This window comes from Chiloscyllium plagiosum, unplaced genomic scaffold (assembly GCF_037043375.1).
Source record: "Chiloscyllium plagiosum isolate Xiang-an unplaced genomic scaffold, Cpla_swu_hap1 HiC_scaffold_27, whole genome shotgun sequence".
NCBI lineage: Eukaryota > Metazoa > Chordata > Chondrichthyes > Orectolobiformes > Hemiscylliidae > Chiloscyllium > Chiloscyllium plagiosum.
The window spans coordinates 10461780-10482115 of record NW_028270165.1 but is presented as its reverse complement, the minus strand read 5'-3'; the positions used below and the strand labels follow the sequence as shown (position 1 = coordinate 10482115).

The 20336-nt window shown below is 47.0% G+C and overlaps 3 protein-coding genes across 6 annotated transcripts in view; 1 reads left to right on the top strand and 2 right to left on the bottom strand.

The window, feature by feature from the left end:
- The window catches only part of LOC148143074 (uncharacterized), a 312271-nt gene that overhangs the window by 107038 nt on the left and 184897 nt on the right, over positions 1–20336 (top strand). The window lies entirely within an intron of this gene.
- On the bottom strand, positions 1696–7563 carry LOC148143079 (uncharacterized). Its single transcript, XM_087974044.1, has 2 exons — positions 7469–7563; positions 1696–2699 (listed from the first exon to the last, which is right to left on the bottom strand). Exon 2 carries the CDS (start codon positions 2319–2321, stop codon positions 1770–1772), a length of 552 nt encoding a protein of 183 aa, XP_087830170.1. The 5' UTR covers positions 2322–2699; positions 7469–7563; the 3' UTR covers positions 1696–1769.
- On the bottom strand, positions 15052–20076 carry LOC148143078 (uncharacterized). Of its 4 annotated transcripts, none has more exons than XM_087974037.1 (2): positions 20017–20076; positions 15052–16975 (listed from the first exon to the last, which is right to left on the bottom strand). In XM_087974037.1, exon 2 carries the CDS (start codon positions 16640–16642, stop codon positions 15758–15760), a length of 885 nt encoding a protein of 294 aa, XP_087830163.1. In that variant the 5' UTR covers positions 16643–16975; positions 20017–20076; the 3' UTR covers positions 15052–15757. The 4 variants fall into 4 exon arrangements, with proteins under 4 accessions (XP_087830163.1, XP_087830162.1, XP_087830161.1 ...); XM_087974036.1 differs by having other exon boundaries at positions 19991–20040; XM_087974035.1 differs by lacking the exon at positions 20017–20076 and adding an exon at positions 19903–20012.

Sequence of the window (20336 nt, the reverse complement as noted above, 5' to 3'; positions counted from 1 at the left end):
AAGTGCGGCACTGGAAAAGCACAGCAAGTCAGGCAGCACCTGAGGAGCAGGAGAGTCGACATTTTGGGCATAAGTTCTTCATCTGTTGATTTTGAAACTTCCGTCTTCAGATCTTCAAATACTCTGTCAAAAGAGAATACAAAATTCATTACTGTCAGTCCAGAATAAAAATTCAGAAGCAATTTGTTTGTGTTGTTATTCCACAAAATTGAAAGCACTATCCCACACTCTCTCCTCCCCCCGCCCTCCGCTCTAACTCATTCTCCTGAAGATCTTATAGGGGCAGAAAAGCAAAGACGTCAAGACTGACATCTCTGAGTTTTGGATAACTCCACCTGAAATTTAATATCTTTCACAACACTGGGATATTGCTGAGAGTGAGCAGGTCGGATTTTGGGAAGCAAAAAAATCTCAATTCAGGGTAAATCTGGAATGCAGCTTCTTGAAGAACAACCAGACAAAATGGTTAACATTCCCAGGAAGTGGGGAGGAAAGCAAAATGAGACATCAAGGCATTGACACCGCCACCAGAGAGAAACTGAACATAGACATGACAAACATTTGTGGAAAGCCAGAGTCATCGAGATGTACAGCACAGAAACAGACACTTCGGTCAAATTCCTCTGTGCCCAACCAGATATCCAAAATTAATCTCCATTACAACATTTAAAAGGCATCTGGATGGGGATATGAATAGGAGGGGTACAGATGAACATAGGCCAAATGCTGGCAAATGGGCCACTAGATTCATTTAAGATATGGGCTGAAGGGTTTGTTTCAGGCTCTACAACGATGTCTACATAGTTGGAAACCAATTTCACAAAATGAGGAATAGGTCATTCACCCCTTACAGCCTGTCCTGAGCTGTGGCCTAACTGCACATATTCCAGTGCAAGTTTCAGAAAGATTTCAGCAGCTCTTAAAAAATTGAAATGCGTTTAGACTTCAATGATGTTTCTGAATATATCATTTTAGCTATTCTCAATTTTAAAGATAAGAGTTTCGAGTGAACACAGCCCACACCTCCCAGTGCAGCCAGTAACCTTTACAATGTTGATGAAACGATGCAGTACCTGGACTCCTTAAACATTTACAATTTCTAACGATACTAGCTACTCATTCACTGCTCCATCTGATAAACGACATTAGAAACTTAGTGCAGAAGGCTGAAAGAAATGAGCAGCTTTAAAACAAAAAACCATCTGGAGCTCAAAGCTTTCAATGAGAGTCTGAGCCCAGCAGTAAGTTCAGGTAATCTTTATTGTGACCCAACTTTGTTACAGCTTCAGATCCCCCCCAGCAAAAAGATGTAGAGAAAGTAGCTGCTTTTTAAACAGCTCAAGGTCAAAGCGCACACACTCCCCCGCCCCCCCCCACCCCACCCCACTTTCTTTACTATCGGTCAGCACAGAGTTGTCCCTTTGTAATTGGATCCTTGGTACAGCCTTAACCCGTGGGGCCGGGAACGGGGGTAGTGTGGAGTGAAACAGACTGCTGTGGGTCTGGAGTCACGTGTAGGCCAGACCAGATAAAGGATGCAGCTGGGACGACTGAGTTAATCCTTTCCCACAACGGCAGTGCCCTTCCCTAAAAAGGGCGTGAATCAGATTGGGGTTTTCTCCCCTTCCCCCCCACCCACAGAAAATGGTTTCATCGTTAGATTCTGACCGTATTCCAATTCCGCCATCTGCCGCAGTGGTATTCAAACCCAACAGATCCCAGAACTGGGTTAATAGTCCAGTCGATATCGGCACTCGGCAGTCGCTTTGTCAGTCCCCCTGCGATGGCACGTGAAGCCGCTGGTGGCTCCGGAGGTGGGAGGAGCGAGTGAAAGCCTTCCCACACTCAGTGCAGCTGAAGGGCCTCTCCCCTGTGTGGACTCGCCGGTGGGTCAGCAGCGAGGAGGAATCGCTGAAGGCCTTCCCGCACTCAGGACAGCAGAAGGGCCTCTCCCCTGTGTGGACCTGCTGGTGGGTCAACAAATTGGAGGAACGGCTGAAGGCCTTCCCGCACTCGGGGCAGCTGAAGGGGGTCTCCCCCGTGTGGACCCGCTGGTGCCTCAGCAGGGTGGAGGAATCGCTGAAGGCCTTCCCACACTCGGGACAGCTGAAGGACCTCTCCCCTGTGTGAATCCGCTGGTGCCGAAGCAGGGCAGAGACCTGGGTAAAGCCCTTCCCGCACTTGGGACAGGAAAACGGCCTCTCCCCGGTGTGGATGCGCTGATGAATCTCCAGGTCAGACGGAGTACAGAAGCCTTTCCCACAGTTACCACACTTCCACGGTTTCTCCATGTCCAAAGCTTCAGCCACAAGCAAACGCATGTACTGCCCCTCACTGCTGTGAGTTCCTCTTTCCAGGCCGTATAACTGTTTCAGGCTCCACTCTCAGTATGCAGCAACAGTAGGGTCTCTCATCCAGTCCCACTGATAATGAAAATGTACTGAAATCGGAACTAAAAAGCTTTGCTCCTTCTCACAGAATTGTAATCAAAAATCGTGGCTGTCCCAGTCGATTGAGTGACTGTCAGATATTGACGTGAAAGTGAGGACCGCAGATGGGGGAGAGTCAGTGTTGAACAGTGCGGCGCTGGAAAAGCACAGCAGGTCAGGCAGCATCCAAGGAGCAGGAGAGTCAACATTTCAGGCATAAGGCCTTCATCTGTTCATTTTGAAACTTTTGTCTTCGGATCTTCAAATACTCTGGAAAAAGAGATTACAAAAGTCATCACTATCAGTGCAGGGTAGAAATTCAGAACAAGCTATTCTACTTTCTGTGGAGCATTCTTTTTTGTTATTCCACAAAATTGAAAGCAACATCCTTCTCTCCCTCTCCCCCTCTCTGTTCTCACTCCGCTCTAAGTAATTCTCCTGAAGGTGCTGATTCAGGATCAGAACAGCAAAAACGTCAAGATTTACATATTGGATAACTCCACCTGAAAGTTAATATCTTTCACAACATTGGGATACTGCCGAGAGTGAGCAGGTCTGATGTTGGGAAGCAAAACAAAATGTGTCAATTCAGGATGAATCGGGAATGCAGCTTGAGGAATAACCAGACACGTCAAGGTATTAACACAGACACCAGAGAGAAACTGAACAGAAGAGATGTGGCAAACATTAGTAGAAAGCCAGAGTCATTAAGATATACCGCACAGTAACAGACCTTTTGGTCCAATTCGACTATGCTGACCAGATATTGTAAATCAATTTAGTCCCATTTGCCAGCACTTGGCCCATACCCCTTGGCCAATCCACCCCACGTTGCACATCCCTGGACACGATGTGTAAGTTAGCATGGCTAACCCACACAAACCTGCACCTCCTTGGGCATGATGGGTACTTTAACATGTGCAATCCACCCTCACCTGCACATCCCTGGGCACTATGCATAATTTAGCATGGTCAATCCACCCGAACCTGGGCAAAGGTTAAAAATCACACAAACCCGGGTTATAGTCCAACAGGTTTATTTGGAAGGACCATCGTTCAGAGCACTGCTCCTTCATCAGGTGGTTGTGGAGAATAAGACCATAAGGCACAGAATTTATGGAAAGACATTTGTGGCCTGCCACTGAAATGATATATCGGTCAAATCTGGATTGTTAAGTCTTTCATCTTTTAGAATGGATTGCAGGTATCATTAATATGTAAATCCCAGAACTTCCTGTAAGGCACCCTCTCAAGATAACATAAGGCTTTACAACAAAAGGTGGCATCTCAGCTCAGACAATGCATTAAAGGTATGAGGTCAGAGTTTGCCTGTATCTCAGTCGTGAGTCAGACTGGTTCTATTTTCAAAGCCGGAATTTATAAAATATTATCTGGATTGACTGCCTGCATGAACTGCCGAGTCTCATCCACCAGCTGAAATGACTGGTTAGGGAGGGCTTGATCCCCACAGTGCAATGAATTCCCACTTTCAACCAAAATCCCAAATATCCATGCTCACTCAGTTGCTCTCTCTCAAATCAAATATTTCATTGTAATTTCTTCTGCTCCCAGTAAGGGCAAAACATCTTTGAAAGTTGCTCTGAAAGTCCAGTCTTCACAACCAGACTCCTGCTTTCACCGAAGACAATTAGTCATACAGCATGGAAACAGACCCTTTGGTCAAACTCGTCTGTGCCAAACAGATACCCAAAATTAATCTAGTCCCATTTGCCAGCATGTGGCTCTTATGGTTCTAAACCATTCCTATTCATGTACCCAGCCAGATGCATTTTAAAGATAATTGTACCAGCCTCACCACTTCCTCTGGCAGCTCGTTCCATACGTGCACAACCCTCTGCGTGAAAACGTTGCCCCTCAGGGCCCTTTTAAATCATTCCCCTCTCACCTCAAACATATGCCCTCTAGTTTTGGACTCTCCTACCTTGGGGAAAAGACCTTGGATATTCACCCAATCCATGCTCATTATAAACCTCTATATGGCTGCCCCTCAGCCTCCGATGCTCCAGGGTAGTTCAAACCCTCCAAGTCTAGCAACATCCTCGCAAATCTTTTCCGACCCCTCTCAAAGTTTCACAAGTTCTTTCCGAAAGCAGGGAGACCAGAACTGGACGCACTATTCCAAAAGTCACCTTCCCAATGTACAGCCACAACATGATCTCCCAATGCCTATACACAATGCTCTGACCAATAAAGGAAAGCATACCAAACACATTCTTCACTATCCTGTCTACCTGCGACTCCACTTTCAAGGAGCTATGACCCTGCACTCCAAGGTCTCTTTGTTCTACAACACTCCCCTTCACTTTGCCAGTCCTGCCGGGATTGCTTGACCAAAATGCAAAACCTCATTTCTCTAAATTAAACTCCATCTGCCACTCCTTGGCCCATTGGACCATCTGATCAATTCTAATTTATAGTGAATTCTGCTTCCTCTCATTCTCTCGAAGCTGAAAATCTCCATCCCACACACTCTCCCTCCCTTCTCACTTTGTAGAACCTAATCCCTGCTGTATCTCATCCTGAAGGGTCTGGTTCATGCTGTTTAACAGGCCCACACTCAGGGGAGATCTAATTGAAACATACAGAATACTGAACGGCCTGGACAGAGTGGATGTTGGGAAGATCTTTCCATTGGGAGGAGAGACTGGGGCTCGAGGCACAGTCTTATAGTAAAGGGAAGACCTTTACATTGGTGATAAGGAGAAACATCTTCAGCCAGAGAGTAATGACTCGAAGGAATTAACTGCCACAGAAGGCTGTGGAGGCCAGGTCACTGAGGATATTTAAGACTGAGATAGATAGGTTCTTGAGTATCAAGGGGATCGAGGGTTACGGGGAAAAAGCAGGAGAATGTGGATAAGAAACTTAACAGCCACGATTGAATGGTATGAGCAAACCCAATGGGCTGAATGGTCTAATTGCTGTTCCTATATCTGATGGTCTCTTGCTGTCCTGGACACAAACTGCATGAATCCAAGTAAGATTCTGTTAATCCATTTTTTAAGATTAGAATCAGTCTAACCGTTGTGGTACAGACAGCCTCAAACAGGGAAACTCACACCTTCAATACGTTATCTGAGACAACATGATACCAATTGGGAATGTAACTTTTAAAAAAGGTTTTGCTATTTACATATGAAAGAACTAAAACCAACATGGTTATTCTAAAAGAGGAGAGACTTAACAAATAACCCAAGTCTTTTTCAATATATAATTTCAGTTACACCCCACTGTAAACTTTTGCTATAAATTCAGTGTCTTACAATCTTATTCTTCACAACCACCCGATGAAGGAGCAGCAGTCTGAAAGCTAAGTGCTTCCAAATAAACCTGTTGGACCATAATCCTGTGTTTTTGATTTTTAACTTTGGACACAGAGCGTGAGAATTGGGAGCAGGAGTTGGCCATTTGCTCTTTGGAGCCTGAACCAGCATTGAACAGACCATAACTGGATATGAATCTTCCTACATCTCGGTGGATAGGCTGGGACTTCCTTCACTGGAGCACAGGAGGTTGAGAAGTGACCTTATACAGGTTTATAAAATCATGAGAAGTATACAGGAGGTGAATGGCAGGTGTCATTTCCCTCAGGTGGGGGTTTCAGAATTAGGCAGCAAATTTGAAAGGAGAGAGGAGAGAGGTTTTGAAAAGACTTGAGGCAGTTTTTTTTTAATACAGTAGTTCATGTGTGGAATGAATGTCCAGAGGAAGTGATGTTACTTTCAAAAGACATTTGGTTAATTACATGAATAGGAAAGGTTCGGAGGGATATGGGCCAAACACTGGCAGGTGGGACTAGATTAGTTTGTGAATATATTCAACGTGGACTAGTTGGACTGAGTGGTCTGTTTCTTTGCTGTATGACTCTAACTGTTCTGTACTTGTCTTAAAAACATTTTCTTGCTTTCTCCCATAAACATCCACTTCATTGTTGCTCAAAACTCAGATGAACTCAGCCTTGAATATATTCAATGACCCCTAACTGCAGGAAGGCATCCACAATTCTGAACACAATTCCTCTTGTTAATATACCACTTGCCTTGCTGATTGCTTGCTGCACCTGTCTAACAACTGGCAGTGACTGGTGTAGAAAGACACTGAACCCCCTTTCTAGATCCACATATCATTCCCTATTCCCTTGTGCCTGAAACATCGACTGTCCTGCCCCTCAGATGCTGTCTGACCTGCTGTGCTTTTCCAGCGCCACACTTACTGACTCTAATCACCAGTATCTGCAGATCTCACTTTCTCCACATCTCAGTATATCACCATTTAAATAATACACTTCCTTTCTGCTCTTTTTCACAACTTCATATTGTTGTACTCTTTTTCTCATGTTTTCCAATTGTGGTCTTCTCTACATTGTGGAGACTGAGCATAAACTTGGGAACGGTTTGCTGAATGTCGCAGGCGGGTCCACAGTCACTGCCCACTTTAATTCCCCTTCCCACTCCCTTTCTGAAAAGACTATCTTAGGCTTTCTCCATTGCCACAATGAACCAAATAGTGAATTGGAAGAACAACACCTCATCTTCCGCCTGGGCAGCCTATAGCCTAGAGGACTCAACATTGAGTTCTCCAGTCTCAAATAACCTCACTTCCCATTCCCCCCACCCATCCCCCACGACTCCCTTCTCAGCTCCTCCCCCTCATTTCCACTCATCACTGTCACGAACCAGATTTATTCCTCCCATTCACCAACCAGGTCAGACCTTTCACCTATCCCCAATTCACCACCCTGCCCCAAGGACACTCTTTATCTGCACCCATCCCCAATCCTGAAGAAGGGTTACCCCTGAAACATCAACTTCTCCACCTCCTGATGCTACCTGGCTTGTTCTTCCAGCCTCCTGCCTGTCTATTTTGCCAATTGCGACACAGACGTGGAGCAACGTTTCCAGAGTCTGTCCACCCCGATTCACTCCCTTTCCTTTCATTTGCTGCAAGTCAACAACTGAAGCCCTGAATGAAAATAAAGAATTGGAAAAGGTGGTGAGAAAAGAGAGTGCCATACTTACAGATGTTGGACAGAGGAAGGAGATTGCAGTCTGGGGTGAAGCTCAATCTTCATTCAGAGAAACAGAAGCAGCAGCAGCAGCTTCAGAAACTCAGGGTCCAACTTCCGCATTCAGACAATAGAGTGGCTCTGATTGGCAGGAGGACTAGACTCCTTCCGGTCCTCCTGTACTTTCTATTGGTCAATCAAAAGAAGATCGCGCGCCTTTTTGTGCGGACTGCGATGAGCTTGCCCAGTGTTTTGCTGACACTCGGCGAGCATGCGCATGGCGTTGCTGACACCGGCAAACATGCGCTGTATGCTCAATCGGGATGCTGGTGTTACTGGCAGATTTTAAGTGTCCAAATGCCAATGGGAAAAAAAGGAGTCGAGCCACAATATGTTTTCCCCGTGGTTCGACATTTTATTGCTTTTGCATTTTGTCTCGCTGCTTCATCTTTATGTGTCTTTTACCCTTGTTGAGAGAGTCTCCCCGTGTGCTGACTATGGGCAGCGCTTTAACCAGTTACACAGACTGAAGAAACATTACACTATTCGCAGGAGGGAGTGACTGTACACGTTTCCTGAGTGTGATCACACTTTCAATTGTTTATCGGAAACACAGAGCCAAAAAGTCACCAGAACTGCGGAGAAGTTGTGGAAATGTGGGGACTGAGGGAAGGGATTCCATTCCCTGTGGGCACTGGAGATTCATCAGCTCAGTCGCAGTGCGGAGAGGCCGTTCTTCAAAAAATTATTACAACATTATTTCCCATTGACAAAAACACATTCACGCTGCCTGATTACCTTGAACTGAAACAAGTGCCCTGTCATAATATCTTTGATAATAGCTTTGAACATTTTCCCCATTCCATATGTTAAGTTAAATGGTCTGCAGTATCCTGTTCTCGGCCTCCCTTTTTGAAGAAAGGAGTTTTCCAATCTAAAGAAACCATCCCTGAAACTAATGAGGTTTGGAAAATTAAAACCAATACATTAACTATTACGGGGAGAATGCGGGTAAGTAGAGTTGAAATGCCCATCAGCCATGATTGAATGGCGGAGTGGACTCGATGGGCCGAATGGCCTTACTTCCACTCCTATGTCTTATGGTCTTATTTCACTCGCTAATTTCTCTTTAACAGTCTAGGACGAATTCCTTCAAATACCCGGGACTTATCAGCTCGTAGTTCCAACAGTTTACTCAGTACTAATTCCTTGGTGATTGTAATTTTTTTCAGTTCCTCCCTCCCTTTCAATTCCTGATTTACAGCTAGTTCCAGGGTGTTATTTGTATCCTCTCTAGTGAAGTCAGATTCAAACTCTTCAATTCATGTGCCATCTCTTTATCCTCCGTTACTGAATCCCCAGACTCATTTTGTTAACTTTTTTTAAGAAAAGCTGACAAAACTTTCCAACCTGTTTTTATAATTCTTTTAGCTAACTTTCTAACCTTAATTGCAGTGCTACTGCCTGCATTATTTCTGATATTTTGCCACAGCTCTCAACTCGAGCATCAACTTGTCTGCGTATTCTATTGAACTGACCTTGATTAAGTGTTGCAAAACACACAAGGGCAAATCTTTCCTCTCCAGAAAGTCTTAGTACTTAACACGATAAAATTCACTTTGAAATATTGTTCATCCAAATTTTACCAAGCACATACTACAGATTCAACATCCCACAATGACACCCAGTTTTGTTATGATCTTTAGTTCTGAAGAGAAATTTGAATACCCAATGATTAACTGGGAGAACTCTTCATTAAGTTTTCACATTTTTAAACAAATAAAAATTACCAATTAATTGGAGTCTTGATAGTTCATTCACTTTCTGGGAATAGTCCAAGGGATGCAACATCTCTCTAGGATTCACTTGAATCCTTCTCAGGATTCCAAGTATTCCTGGTAATTGTATGTGGGAAAAGATCTGCCACCCTGGCAACCCACAATAGGCCCACAAAAGCAAAATTGGCCAAACTGTACCAAAACACCCAGAATATCTTAGCAGGGACCAAGCAGGCTGACAAGCGAAACTAGACAGCACTTGCAGACAAGGGAATACCTGTACACCTCAAGCACCCACTAACAATGACAGAGTACCACAGCTATCCCAAAGCCCTGAGGGCAGTTTCACAACCCAGCATTACCAAAACCACACAAAGGACAGGTCAGACAGAGAGGCACCAGCAAAAGCATTGCTCCCAGGACAGGACAATGGAAGCACCTCACCGCTTCAGAGGAAACATTAGCACCTTCCTGCGAAGAGGAATGGAAGCTCCTGATCCATCGATACTGTCAGAATGTTGCTTTGTGTAGAGAATTAGGACATTCCTCTGATAACTGTTTTCCGATTAGCATCATTGTAACTAGATTACTCCATTTCCAGCAGCAACATTTCACTGCCACCCAGAGAATTGGAAATGAGGTTGCATAACTATGCAAAGGCATCCTGTCCCTACAACGTGCCCCTGCCCTGAACCCCACCACCCTGCTCCCAATCACTCTGACCACTATTACAGATGAACACAACTGTTTAGACCCTGTCCAGCAGGTCGCTGTCCCGTGCCCTTACCTCTCTGAAACACCTCGAGACAACTCTGACCTCATACTCTATACACATGGCTCATCCTTCAGGCCCTCAGACCACTGCACACTGGCAGGATGTGCCCTCTGCACTTCTTTCACAGTTCTAGAGTCAGTTGCACTGCCAAATGGCACATCTGCACAAGCTGCAGAGCTGTTTGCACTCACTAGGGCTTGTGTCATTGCTAAAGGACACACAGCAAACATTTATCCTGACTCCACATATGCCAGAGTCATCCACGATTTTGGCACATTCTGGAAACAGAGAGGCTTCGTCACGTCAGCAGGGAGGCCACTACAACACGCTACGTTGATTTCTAATCTCCTGGAAGCAGCCCTGTTACCCTCAGCCCTAGCAATTATCAAATGCCGTGCCCATACCTCTGCCACTGACCCGGTCACCCTCGGGAATGCCTCAGCTGACACAGCAGCCCGGATGTTGCACTGCACCCCGCCATCTACATCCTGCAGGCTCCCAGAATAGCGCAGGCCCCAGTATTCCCTGACCCCATGGAGGCTGTGCAAGCTACCCAAGAAACTGCTCCACAGCAGGAAAAGGACAGTTGGGCCTGCATTGGGGCCACACAATCTCCTTCCCTCAACCTACTAATACACCCTGATGGCCACATCATTTGCCCAAGTGCCCACCTACACACACTGGCCCTAGCAGCCCACAGCATTGGCCATACAGGCAAGAGGGGCATGATACACACTGTAACGCAGTCCTGGTATGCACCAGGATTCACTGCCGCTGCCCAAGTCCTGCTGTCACAGTGCCTCATCTGCCTGCAGAACAATGCAGGGAAGCCAGTTGCCAAGTACCTGCCAGTTCCTGAGGGGCCTTTCAGCCTCTTACAGATTGACTTCACACACATGCCCCCAAAACAGGGTTACAAGTACATTCTGGTCATCAGAGACATGTTCTCCAAATGGGTCGAAGCATTTCCCATAAGAAAGGATGATGCATGTATGGTAGTAAAATGCCTCCTAAAGGATGTCATCCCCAGGAATGGAGTTCCCAGCAGCATAGAGACGGAGAGGGGGACTCACTCATGGCTTGGCTTGTGACCAGCACTAGCGAGGCACAAGGGATACCACAGCAACACCCCATTCACAACCAACCCGTTGTCAGACATGGTCGAGCAGATGAATGGCATCCTGAAGACCACACTGACTAAAACCACCCAGAAAACAGGACTGACCTGGTCAGACACCTTGCCACTTGCCCTATATGCTACACATACACAGCCAAACTGAACAGCTGTGCTCAGCCCTTTTCAAGTACTTATGGGGCAGCCTATGCCCACTGCCACCATACCCCTGACACTCACCACAGACACAACCCTGCTTCTGACACAAGAGGCCCCACTAGAGTATGTCCAGGCCCTTAGCAGGAGCATTAGTGCTCACACAACTAGGTCAGGGCTGCATTGCCCACACCCCAATCATTGCCCATTCATCTGTTCTGACCTGGGGACTATGTCATGATCAAATCACTAGAAAAAGATTCTCTCTCCCATCGGTGGAAAGGTCTGTACCTGATCCTGATGACAACCCAGACTGCTGTGAAACCGGAAGGATGGCCCGAATGGACACATACCACCCGCTGCAAGAGGGCTCCACAACCTCTGAACAGGGACCACACAGAGGAAGGCACCACTCCGAACACAGAGGATGAATCCAGCTACTCGCGGCAGCCATCACCATCTGATCTGTCTGACCATCACACTGTGGCTTGCTGGTAAACAGGCCCAAAGGGCAGCACATTTCATAACCCACTGTGATTTGCAGGCCAACACCTACCTCAGAATGGCTCATGGGTCTGCCCAGCGACTTAATCAGACCCGCTACTGGGTCTGCACTAGGTCCCTGTCCACTCTCACGGGGGGTATTTCCTTAGCCTCAATCCCCTTAAATATCTCTGACATGGTGGAATGGTGCCTGGAGCCAGACAGGTCCCATGAAGTTACCACACTCAAAATACCACCATCAATGACCAAATATGGGGGCAACAGCCCAGCCCGCTGGAGGTCTGCAGGTTACCACCTGGAAAAATATAAAGGGTGCTTTTACCCGGCCTACAACCTCTCCCATGAGCCCCCAGCCCTGACCATTGCTGACACTAACACACACGGGCCACCTGCAGGATCCATCTGTTTGAAACACACACAGCCATCTGGATGGGAGGCTGACTGGAGCCGGTGCACTGACTCCCTGCTCCTAACTCCCGCAGCATGCCGATCCACTGCAGAAGGCAGCATTTTAAACTGACAGGTCCTCAACAGGATCACCCAGAATACCACCTTCCTCACCAGCTGGACAGGGACCCAGACACTCCATCTCCACACCTATTTCATCTGTGGCCACAAAGCCTACTGCTGTCCTGGACAGGGAGCTACAATGTTGGGTATGCGGTACCATTAATTTATCACTCCCAGTCCCCTCCCTTCCCAAAGCCCATGCCACGCAGCAGACGAGCCCTTGCTGCCATTGAAGCAGCTCTCTACCTGATGTCACCCCACTGTGCAACCTTACAGTTACAGGTAGAAGCCCACAAACTCGCTGTCACAGTACAGGAGGTGGCAAACTCCACAGCAGACGCATTCGCCCAGCTGAATGTGGAGGCTGTTGCCATCTGTACTGTGACTCTGCAGAACACGATAGCCCTGGACGACCTACTCACTGTGAAAGAGGGCACGCGCAGAGCCTGACTGCAGGGACTGATAGCCCTCATCACTATCATTGCCAGGCTTAGAGCGCTAGCCATGGCTATCCGACTGTGCTGTTCACACCTATGTACAATTCTGTTACCCTCTGTCCCCCTTACCACTCAGCTATCACAGATCCACTGGGAGAACATCCCTGCCCCTAAAATAGCCTCTCCTGGACCAGACTCAGACACAGAGAGCTATCTGTCTGATACCGAGACCCCCACCCGACAATCCCCCTGGCTCCGGCTACATTGCCCCTTCTCGTCCCTCCCCTGAGCAAAACAAAAAGAAAAGGGGGGGAAATTGTGGAAAAAGATCTGCCACTCTGCCAACCCACAATAGGCCCACAAAAGCAAAATTGGCCAAACTGTACCTAAAACACCCATGCAGGCTCACAAACCAAACCAGACAGCACACACGGACAAAGTAATGCACTTCAACCTCACTAACAATGACAGAGCACCACAGGTATCTCAAAGCCCCAAGGACAGTTTCACAACCCAACAATACCAAAGCCACACAAACAGCAGGTCAGACAGAGAGGCACCAGCAAGGACTTGCTTCCAGAACAAGAAATGGAAGCACCTCACCACTTCAGAGGAGAAGTTAACACCTACCTGTGAAGAGGAATGGAACCATCGATAGTCAGGATGTTACACTGTGTGAAGGAACAGGACATTCATCCGATAACTGTTTTCCAATTAGCATCCTTGTAACTAGATTACTCCATTTCCAGATACATTGTATATTCCCCATTTCTTAATCATCCTTATTGTACAGCATTATTATAAAAACTGGTCTCATCCTCAGCTCTTGGAAGAGAAATTCTGATCTACCTGTACAGACTGTCAGTTTTGTGTCAGCCTAGTCAGTTTCTCTTCCAGTGACATCGCTTGTAATAAAGTGTTTGTCAATTTCACTTTGAACTGTGCTTTGTGATCTCTAACTTATTGGGCAAATTTCTCCGACATGCTATAACAGGGCGACCAGAACTGTACTCAGTACTCTGAAAGTGGTCTTACCAACATGATGTCCCAACTCCTATACACAACGTTGTGAACAATGAAGGCAAGTGTACTGAACGCCTCTTAACCACCCTGTCTACCAATGATGCAACTTTCATAGAACAATGTACCTGAAACCCACCATGTCTCTGTTCTACAACGCAACCCATTAACTATACAAATCCTGCCCTTCCTTGTTTGAGCAAAATGAAACCCCTCGCTTTTATCCATACCTCTCTCATACACACGCTCTCTCTGAGACACTCACACCCTCTCACAGGCTTCTCCTCCATCACACTCACACTTCAAGCATGCACACACGCAAACAGACACACGCGCTCTCATGCACACACACACTCTCTCATGCACACACAAGTCTATGGAGTGAATTTGCACTTGCAGATACATTCAATTTTGATCAAAAAGCACACAATCTGCAGGCAGTTGATACATGAAATATTTGTAAATTCCGACTTTGGAAATAGAACCAGTCTGATTCAAGATTGGGATACAGACAGACTCAAACCTCACACATTTCATTATTGTCTGAACTGAGATGAAACCTATTTATATAAAACCTTAAGTCATCTCAAGAATCTGACTTCAAAGACTTTCTGGAATTTACACATTAATGAACTAAAATTTGCAATCTATTATAAAAAAGACAAAAGATTAGATTACTTCCAGTGTGGAAACAGGTCCTTCGGCCCAACAAGTCCACACCGACCCGCCGAAGCGCAACCCACCCATACCCCTACCCCTACATTTACCCCTAACCTAATACTACGGGCAATTTAGCATGGCCAATTCACCTGACCTGCACATCTTTTGGATTGTGGGAGGAAACCGGAGCACCCGGAGGAAACCCACGCAGACACGGGGAGAACGTGCAAACTCCACACAGTCAGTCGCCTGAGGAGGGAATTGAACCCGGATCTCTAGCGCTGTGAGGCAGCAGTGCTAACCACTGTGCCACCGTGCCGCCCACAAAAGACTTCACAACAATCTAGGTTTGTACAATATATCCGATTTTTTGCACTATACTGTGATCTTTTGCTATAAATTCTGCCTTATGATGCTGTTCCACAGCTTCCTGATGAAGGAGCAGCGCTCCAAAAGCTAGTGGTTCCAAATAAACCACTATAGCCTGATGTGTGATTTTTTAACTTGATCCAACCCAGTCCATCTTTGGCTCCTCCACATCATTTCTAGTGAAGGCAGCCCACACCTCCCAGTACTGCCAGTAAACCTTACAATGCTGATGAAATGACGCAGTACCTGCACACATGAAAAATTTACAATTTTTAATGATACTAGCTACTCATTCACTGCTCCATCTGATACATGACATTGGAAACTTAGCGCAGGAGGCTGAAAGAAATGAGCAGTTTTAAAACAAAAACCTCTTGGAGCTCAAAGCTTTCAATGAAAGTCTGAACCCGGCAGTAAGTTCAGGTAACCTTTATCAAGACCCAACTTTATTACAGCTTCAGATCCCCCCAGCAAAAAGGCGTAGAAAAAGTAGCTTATTTTTTTAAAAACAGCTCAAGGTCAAAGAGTACACAGTCTCCCCACCCCCCACTTTCTTTACTATTAGTCAGAACCAAGTTATCCCTTTGTAATTGGATCCTTGGTACAGCCTTAACCCGGAGGAAGTATTGCCTCACTCAGCAATTTCAACCCAGACCCTGTATCCAAGTGAGTTTCTCCCTGTTCATTTCTGCAGGTGGGGGAGTCAACCACACTGCTCTGGGTCTGGAGTCACATGTAGGCCACCCGGGTAAAGGATGCAGCTGGGACAACTGAGTGAATCCTTTCCCACACGGCAGTTTCCTTTCCTAAAAAGGGCATGAGTGAATCAGATGGGGGATCTCACGCCCCCGCCCCCAAAAATGGTTTCATCGTTAGATTCCGAACTCCAGACTTCTGACCGAATTCCAATTCCGCCATCTACCACGACGGGATTCAAACCCAGGGGTCCAGTCGATAATGGGACTCTGCCATTGCTCCTTCAATCCCCCTGCCATGGCATGTGAACTCGCAGGTGCCTCTGCAGGTGGGAAGAGCGGGTGAATCCCTTCCCACACTGAGAGCAGGTGAATGGCCACTCCCCAGTGTGGACCCGCTGGTGGGCCAGCAGGGTGGAGGCCTGTGTAAAGCCCTTCCCACACTCAGGGCAGCTGAAGGGTCTCTCCCCAGTGTGGACCCGCTGGTGCTTCAGTCTGTCGGATGAATTGCTGAAGGCTTTCCCGCACTCGGGGCAGGTGAAAGGCCTCTCCCCGGTGTGGGCCCGCCGGTGGGTCAGCAAGGTGGAAGCATGGGAAAAGCCCTTCCCGCATTTGGGGCAGCTGAAGGGTCTCTCCCCTGTGTGGACCCGCTGGTGCTTCAGTCTGTCGGATGAATTGCTGAAGGCTTTCCCGCACTCGGGGCAGGTGAAGGGCCTCTCCCCGGTGTGGACCCGCCGGTGGGTCAGCAAGGTGGAAGCATGGGAAAAGCCCTTCCCGCATTTGGGGCAGCTGAAGGGCTTCTCCCCCGTGTGGACCCGCTGATGCCTCAGCAGGGCTGTGGAATTGCTGAAGGCCTTCCCGCACTTGATGCAAAGGAACGGCCTCTCCCCGGTGTGGACCTGCCGGTGGGTCAGCAGACTGGAGGCCTGGGTAAAGCCCTTCCTGCATTTGGGACAGCTGAAGGGCCTCTCCCCTGTGTGGACCCGTTGGTGCTTCAGCAGGTCAGAGGAATGTCTGAAGGCCTTACCGCACTCTGTGCAGGGGAACGGCCTCTCCCCGGTGTGAGTGCGCCGATGAGTCTCCAGGGCAGATGGGAAATGGAAACTTTTCCCACAGTCACCACACTTACATGGTTTCTCTACGGAGCGGGATCCCTCAGGTTTTTCCATGGCCAAAACTACGCACAAAAATGTGTAGAGCCCCTCCCTGCCGTGAATCCCTCTTTCCAGCCTGTATAACTATTTCTGGCTCCACACTCAGTGCACTGCAACAGTACGGTCTCTCATTCAGTCCCACTGATTCTGAAAACATAGAAACAGGAACCAAAAAGCTTTGCTCCTCAAAGTGAGGACTGCAGACACTGGACACTCAGTGTCGAAAAGTGCGGCGCTGGAAAAGCGCAGCAGGTCAGGCAGCATCCGAGGAGCAGGAGAGTCGATGTTTCAAGCATAAGCCCTTCATCTGTTGATTTTGAAACTTCCAAATTCAGATCTTCAAATAATCTGTAAAAAGAGATTACAAAAATCATCACTGTCAGTGCAGGGTAGAAATTCAGAACAAGCAACTCTACTTTCTGCAAAACGTTTTTTTCTTTTGTTACTCCACAAAATTGAAAGCATCATCCCACTCTCTCTCTTCTCTCCCCCTCTGTTCTCACTCCGAGCTAATTCTCCTGAAGATGCTGATTCAGGATCTTACAGGGGCAGAGAAGCAAAAATGTCAAGTCTGACATCTCTCTGAATTTTGGATAACTCCACCTGAAAGTTGATATCTTTCCCAGTATTGGAAAACTGCTGAGACTGAACAGGTCTGATTTTGGGAAACAAATACTGTGTCAATTCAGGGTGAACCTGCAATGCAGTTTCTTGACGAACAATGAGACACGAAATGGTTAACATCCCCAGGAAGGGGGAGAAAAGGAGACATCAAGGTATTGACACCGACACCAGAGAGAAAGTTAACATGCCGATCAGGTATCCAGAAACAATCTAGGCCCGTTTGCCAGCACTTGGCCCATTTTCCTTTAACCCCTTCCTGTTCATATACCCATCCAGATACCTTTTAAATGTTGTGATTGCACCAGCCTCCACCATTTCCTCTGGCAGCTCATTCCTTACACACACCGCCCTCTGCCCCTTACGTCCCTTTTAAACCTTCCCTTCCCCACCCCACCTGCCCACCCTGAACCTATTACCCTTACATTCTGGAGTATCCCATCTCAAGGAAAAGACCTTGACTATTTACCCGATCCATGCCTCTCATGATTTTATCAACTTCAGCCTCCAGTGCGCAAGGGGAAACAGCCCCAGTCTGCTTGGCCTCTCCCTTTCACTCAAACCCTCCAACCCTGGCAACATCCTTGTAAATCTTTTCTGAACCCTTTCAAGTTTCACAACATCCTTCTGATAGGAGTTACACCAGAACTGCACACAACCTTCCAAAAGTGGCTATGGTTCTGCTGAACAATGGCAATTTAATTCCAAAATATTAATTTCTTCATGAGAAGGGAATAATTGGCAATGTAGCTGTAAGAGGCCTCTTGCGGAAGAGTGAAGAACTGAGTGAGAGAACTTTCCATTAAAATGGAGAGGAACAGAGGTGATTCTGTGACTGGGGACTTAAATCTAAAGCAAGGAAATTACAATGACAGAGGTACAAACAGGCCACAACAAATGAAGGAACATTATTGAAAGGAATGACAAATATTTAAAGAGCACCTGGAGGAACTGCAACAGTTGTCCATTCCTGTCTGAAAAAATAAAACACAGAAGGTGACACAGCCACGGCTAACAAGGGACATGATGGATAGGACTAAATCCAAAGGAGTGGCGCACAAATTGGTTAAAAATAAAGTAGCAGATCTGAAGACTGGGAGCAGTTCAGGTTTCAACAAAAGGATTGGTCAAAAGGGGAAAATGGGGTATGTGAAGAGGAAAATAAAATTAGAGAAAACAATAACAATGAGAACAGGCAAAGTTCTCATGTGGAACAAAGAGATGGCAGACCAATTAACTACATATGTTGCTTCTATCAAAACACAGGTAACATCCCATGTTGGGGAACACATGGTCCAATGAGAGCAGAACTGAAGGAAATGAGCAGTGGTGGGGAAGTGGTGTTGGGGAAACTGATGGGATTAAAAGTTTACAAATCCCTGTGCTGGTAACCCACACCCCAAACTATGGTCTGAGGTCATACAATTGGCAAACCTTGGGCTGATCTTAGCAGAACTGTTTAATGGTTAGGTCCTATGGAGTGTTACTGAACAAAGTGACCTTGGAGTGCAGGTTCATACCTCCATGAAAGTGGAATTGCAGGTAGATAGGATAGTGAAGAAGGTGTTTGGTATGCTTTCCTTCATCAGTCAGAGTATTGAGGACAGGAGTTGGGAGGTCATGTTGCAGCTGTACAGGACATTGGTTAGGTCACTTTTGGAATATTGTATGCAATTCTGGTCTCCTTCCTATCAGAAGGATGTATGAACCTTGAAAGGATTCAGAAAAGATTTACAAAGATGATGCCAGGGTTGAGAGATTTGAGCTATAGGGAGAAGTTAAAAATGCTGGCGGTTTTCCGTGGAGAGTCGGACGCTGAGGGGTGACCTTATAAAGGTTTATAATATGATGAGATGCATGGATAGAATAAATAGACAAAGTCTTCTTGCTGGATTGGGGTAGTTGATAACTCTAGAACATAGGTTTAGGGTGAGAGGGGAAAGATTTAAAGGAGAGTGGTAAGTGTATGGAATGAGCTGCTGGAGGAAGTGGAGGAGGCTAGTGCAATTGCAACATTTAAAAGGCATCTGGATGGGTATATGAATAGGAAGGGTTCGGAGGGATATGGTCCGGATGCTGGCTCAAGTTATCCCTCCTCCTGCATTGAATTTCAAATCCATCTTCATCATGTCTTTCCTCCACTCCTGGCGTTCTCTTTTCTCCTGTCTACAAAATGAAAATAACATCAACACATCAATGCTCTCCTGGTCACTGCGATCTTGGAAGTACCCAGTTTCTGTTTCAGCGCCACAAATGATCAGATTCATTCACCTCAAATTCACAGTCCGCCTTCGTGTCATTCTAGATCTCTCTCTCTCTCCCACTCCCTTTTCCTGTTTTAAGGCCACACAGACCAAGCTCAGGGCCAGGTCTCTCAGAGTGAAATGAGGAAATTCTAGTTGAATGACACCAACTGTCACTTCTCTCCCGGAAATGACAGCTGATGGTGCCCTCACCAAGATGGCCGCCCGCGCTCCCCGCCCCAAGTCAACATGCGCCTTATCCTTACAAAGATGGCGCCCTGTTACCCGGGCAACACGAGAGCTCCTTCGGTGGTGAAGTGGGCCTGGGGAGGTTTGATTCACGGCCTGAGGCCTCCCCCTCGGAGTTTATAAACTCCCCAGTCTCCCTCCTCCCGCGGTTCCCAATCCTACCCTGTCTCACTGTCTCCTCTCCCCGGGATGTTCCTGAAACCTGGTCCTGTTCTGAAGGAGGACCCCCGGACCCGAAACACCTCCTCACATTCCTCCCGACACGAGCTGCCGGACCTGCTCAGCTTTTCCAGCGGCTCCTGTTCTTGTTCCTTCAGCCGCCGGCGCCATTCCTCTCCCACACTCAGTAACTTTGCCTCGCCGCACGCATGCGCACAGCCAGGGGCCCAGAGAGAGGTTTCTCGATCGCATGGGAATGTGGGAATTGGCGGCGCCATTAATGTCATGAAATCCAGTATCCCATATGCCTTCTTAACTGTCCTATTCACGTGTTAATGAAGTTAATGAAGAAGGGCTCATACCGGAAACGTCGATTCTCCTGCTCCTTCGATGCTGCCTGACCTGCTGCGCTTTTCCAGTAACACATTTTCAGCTCT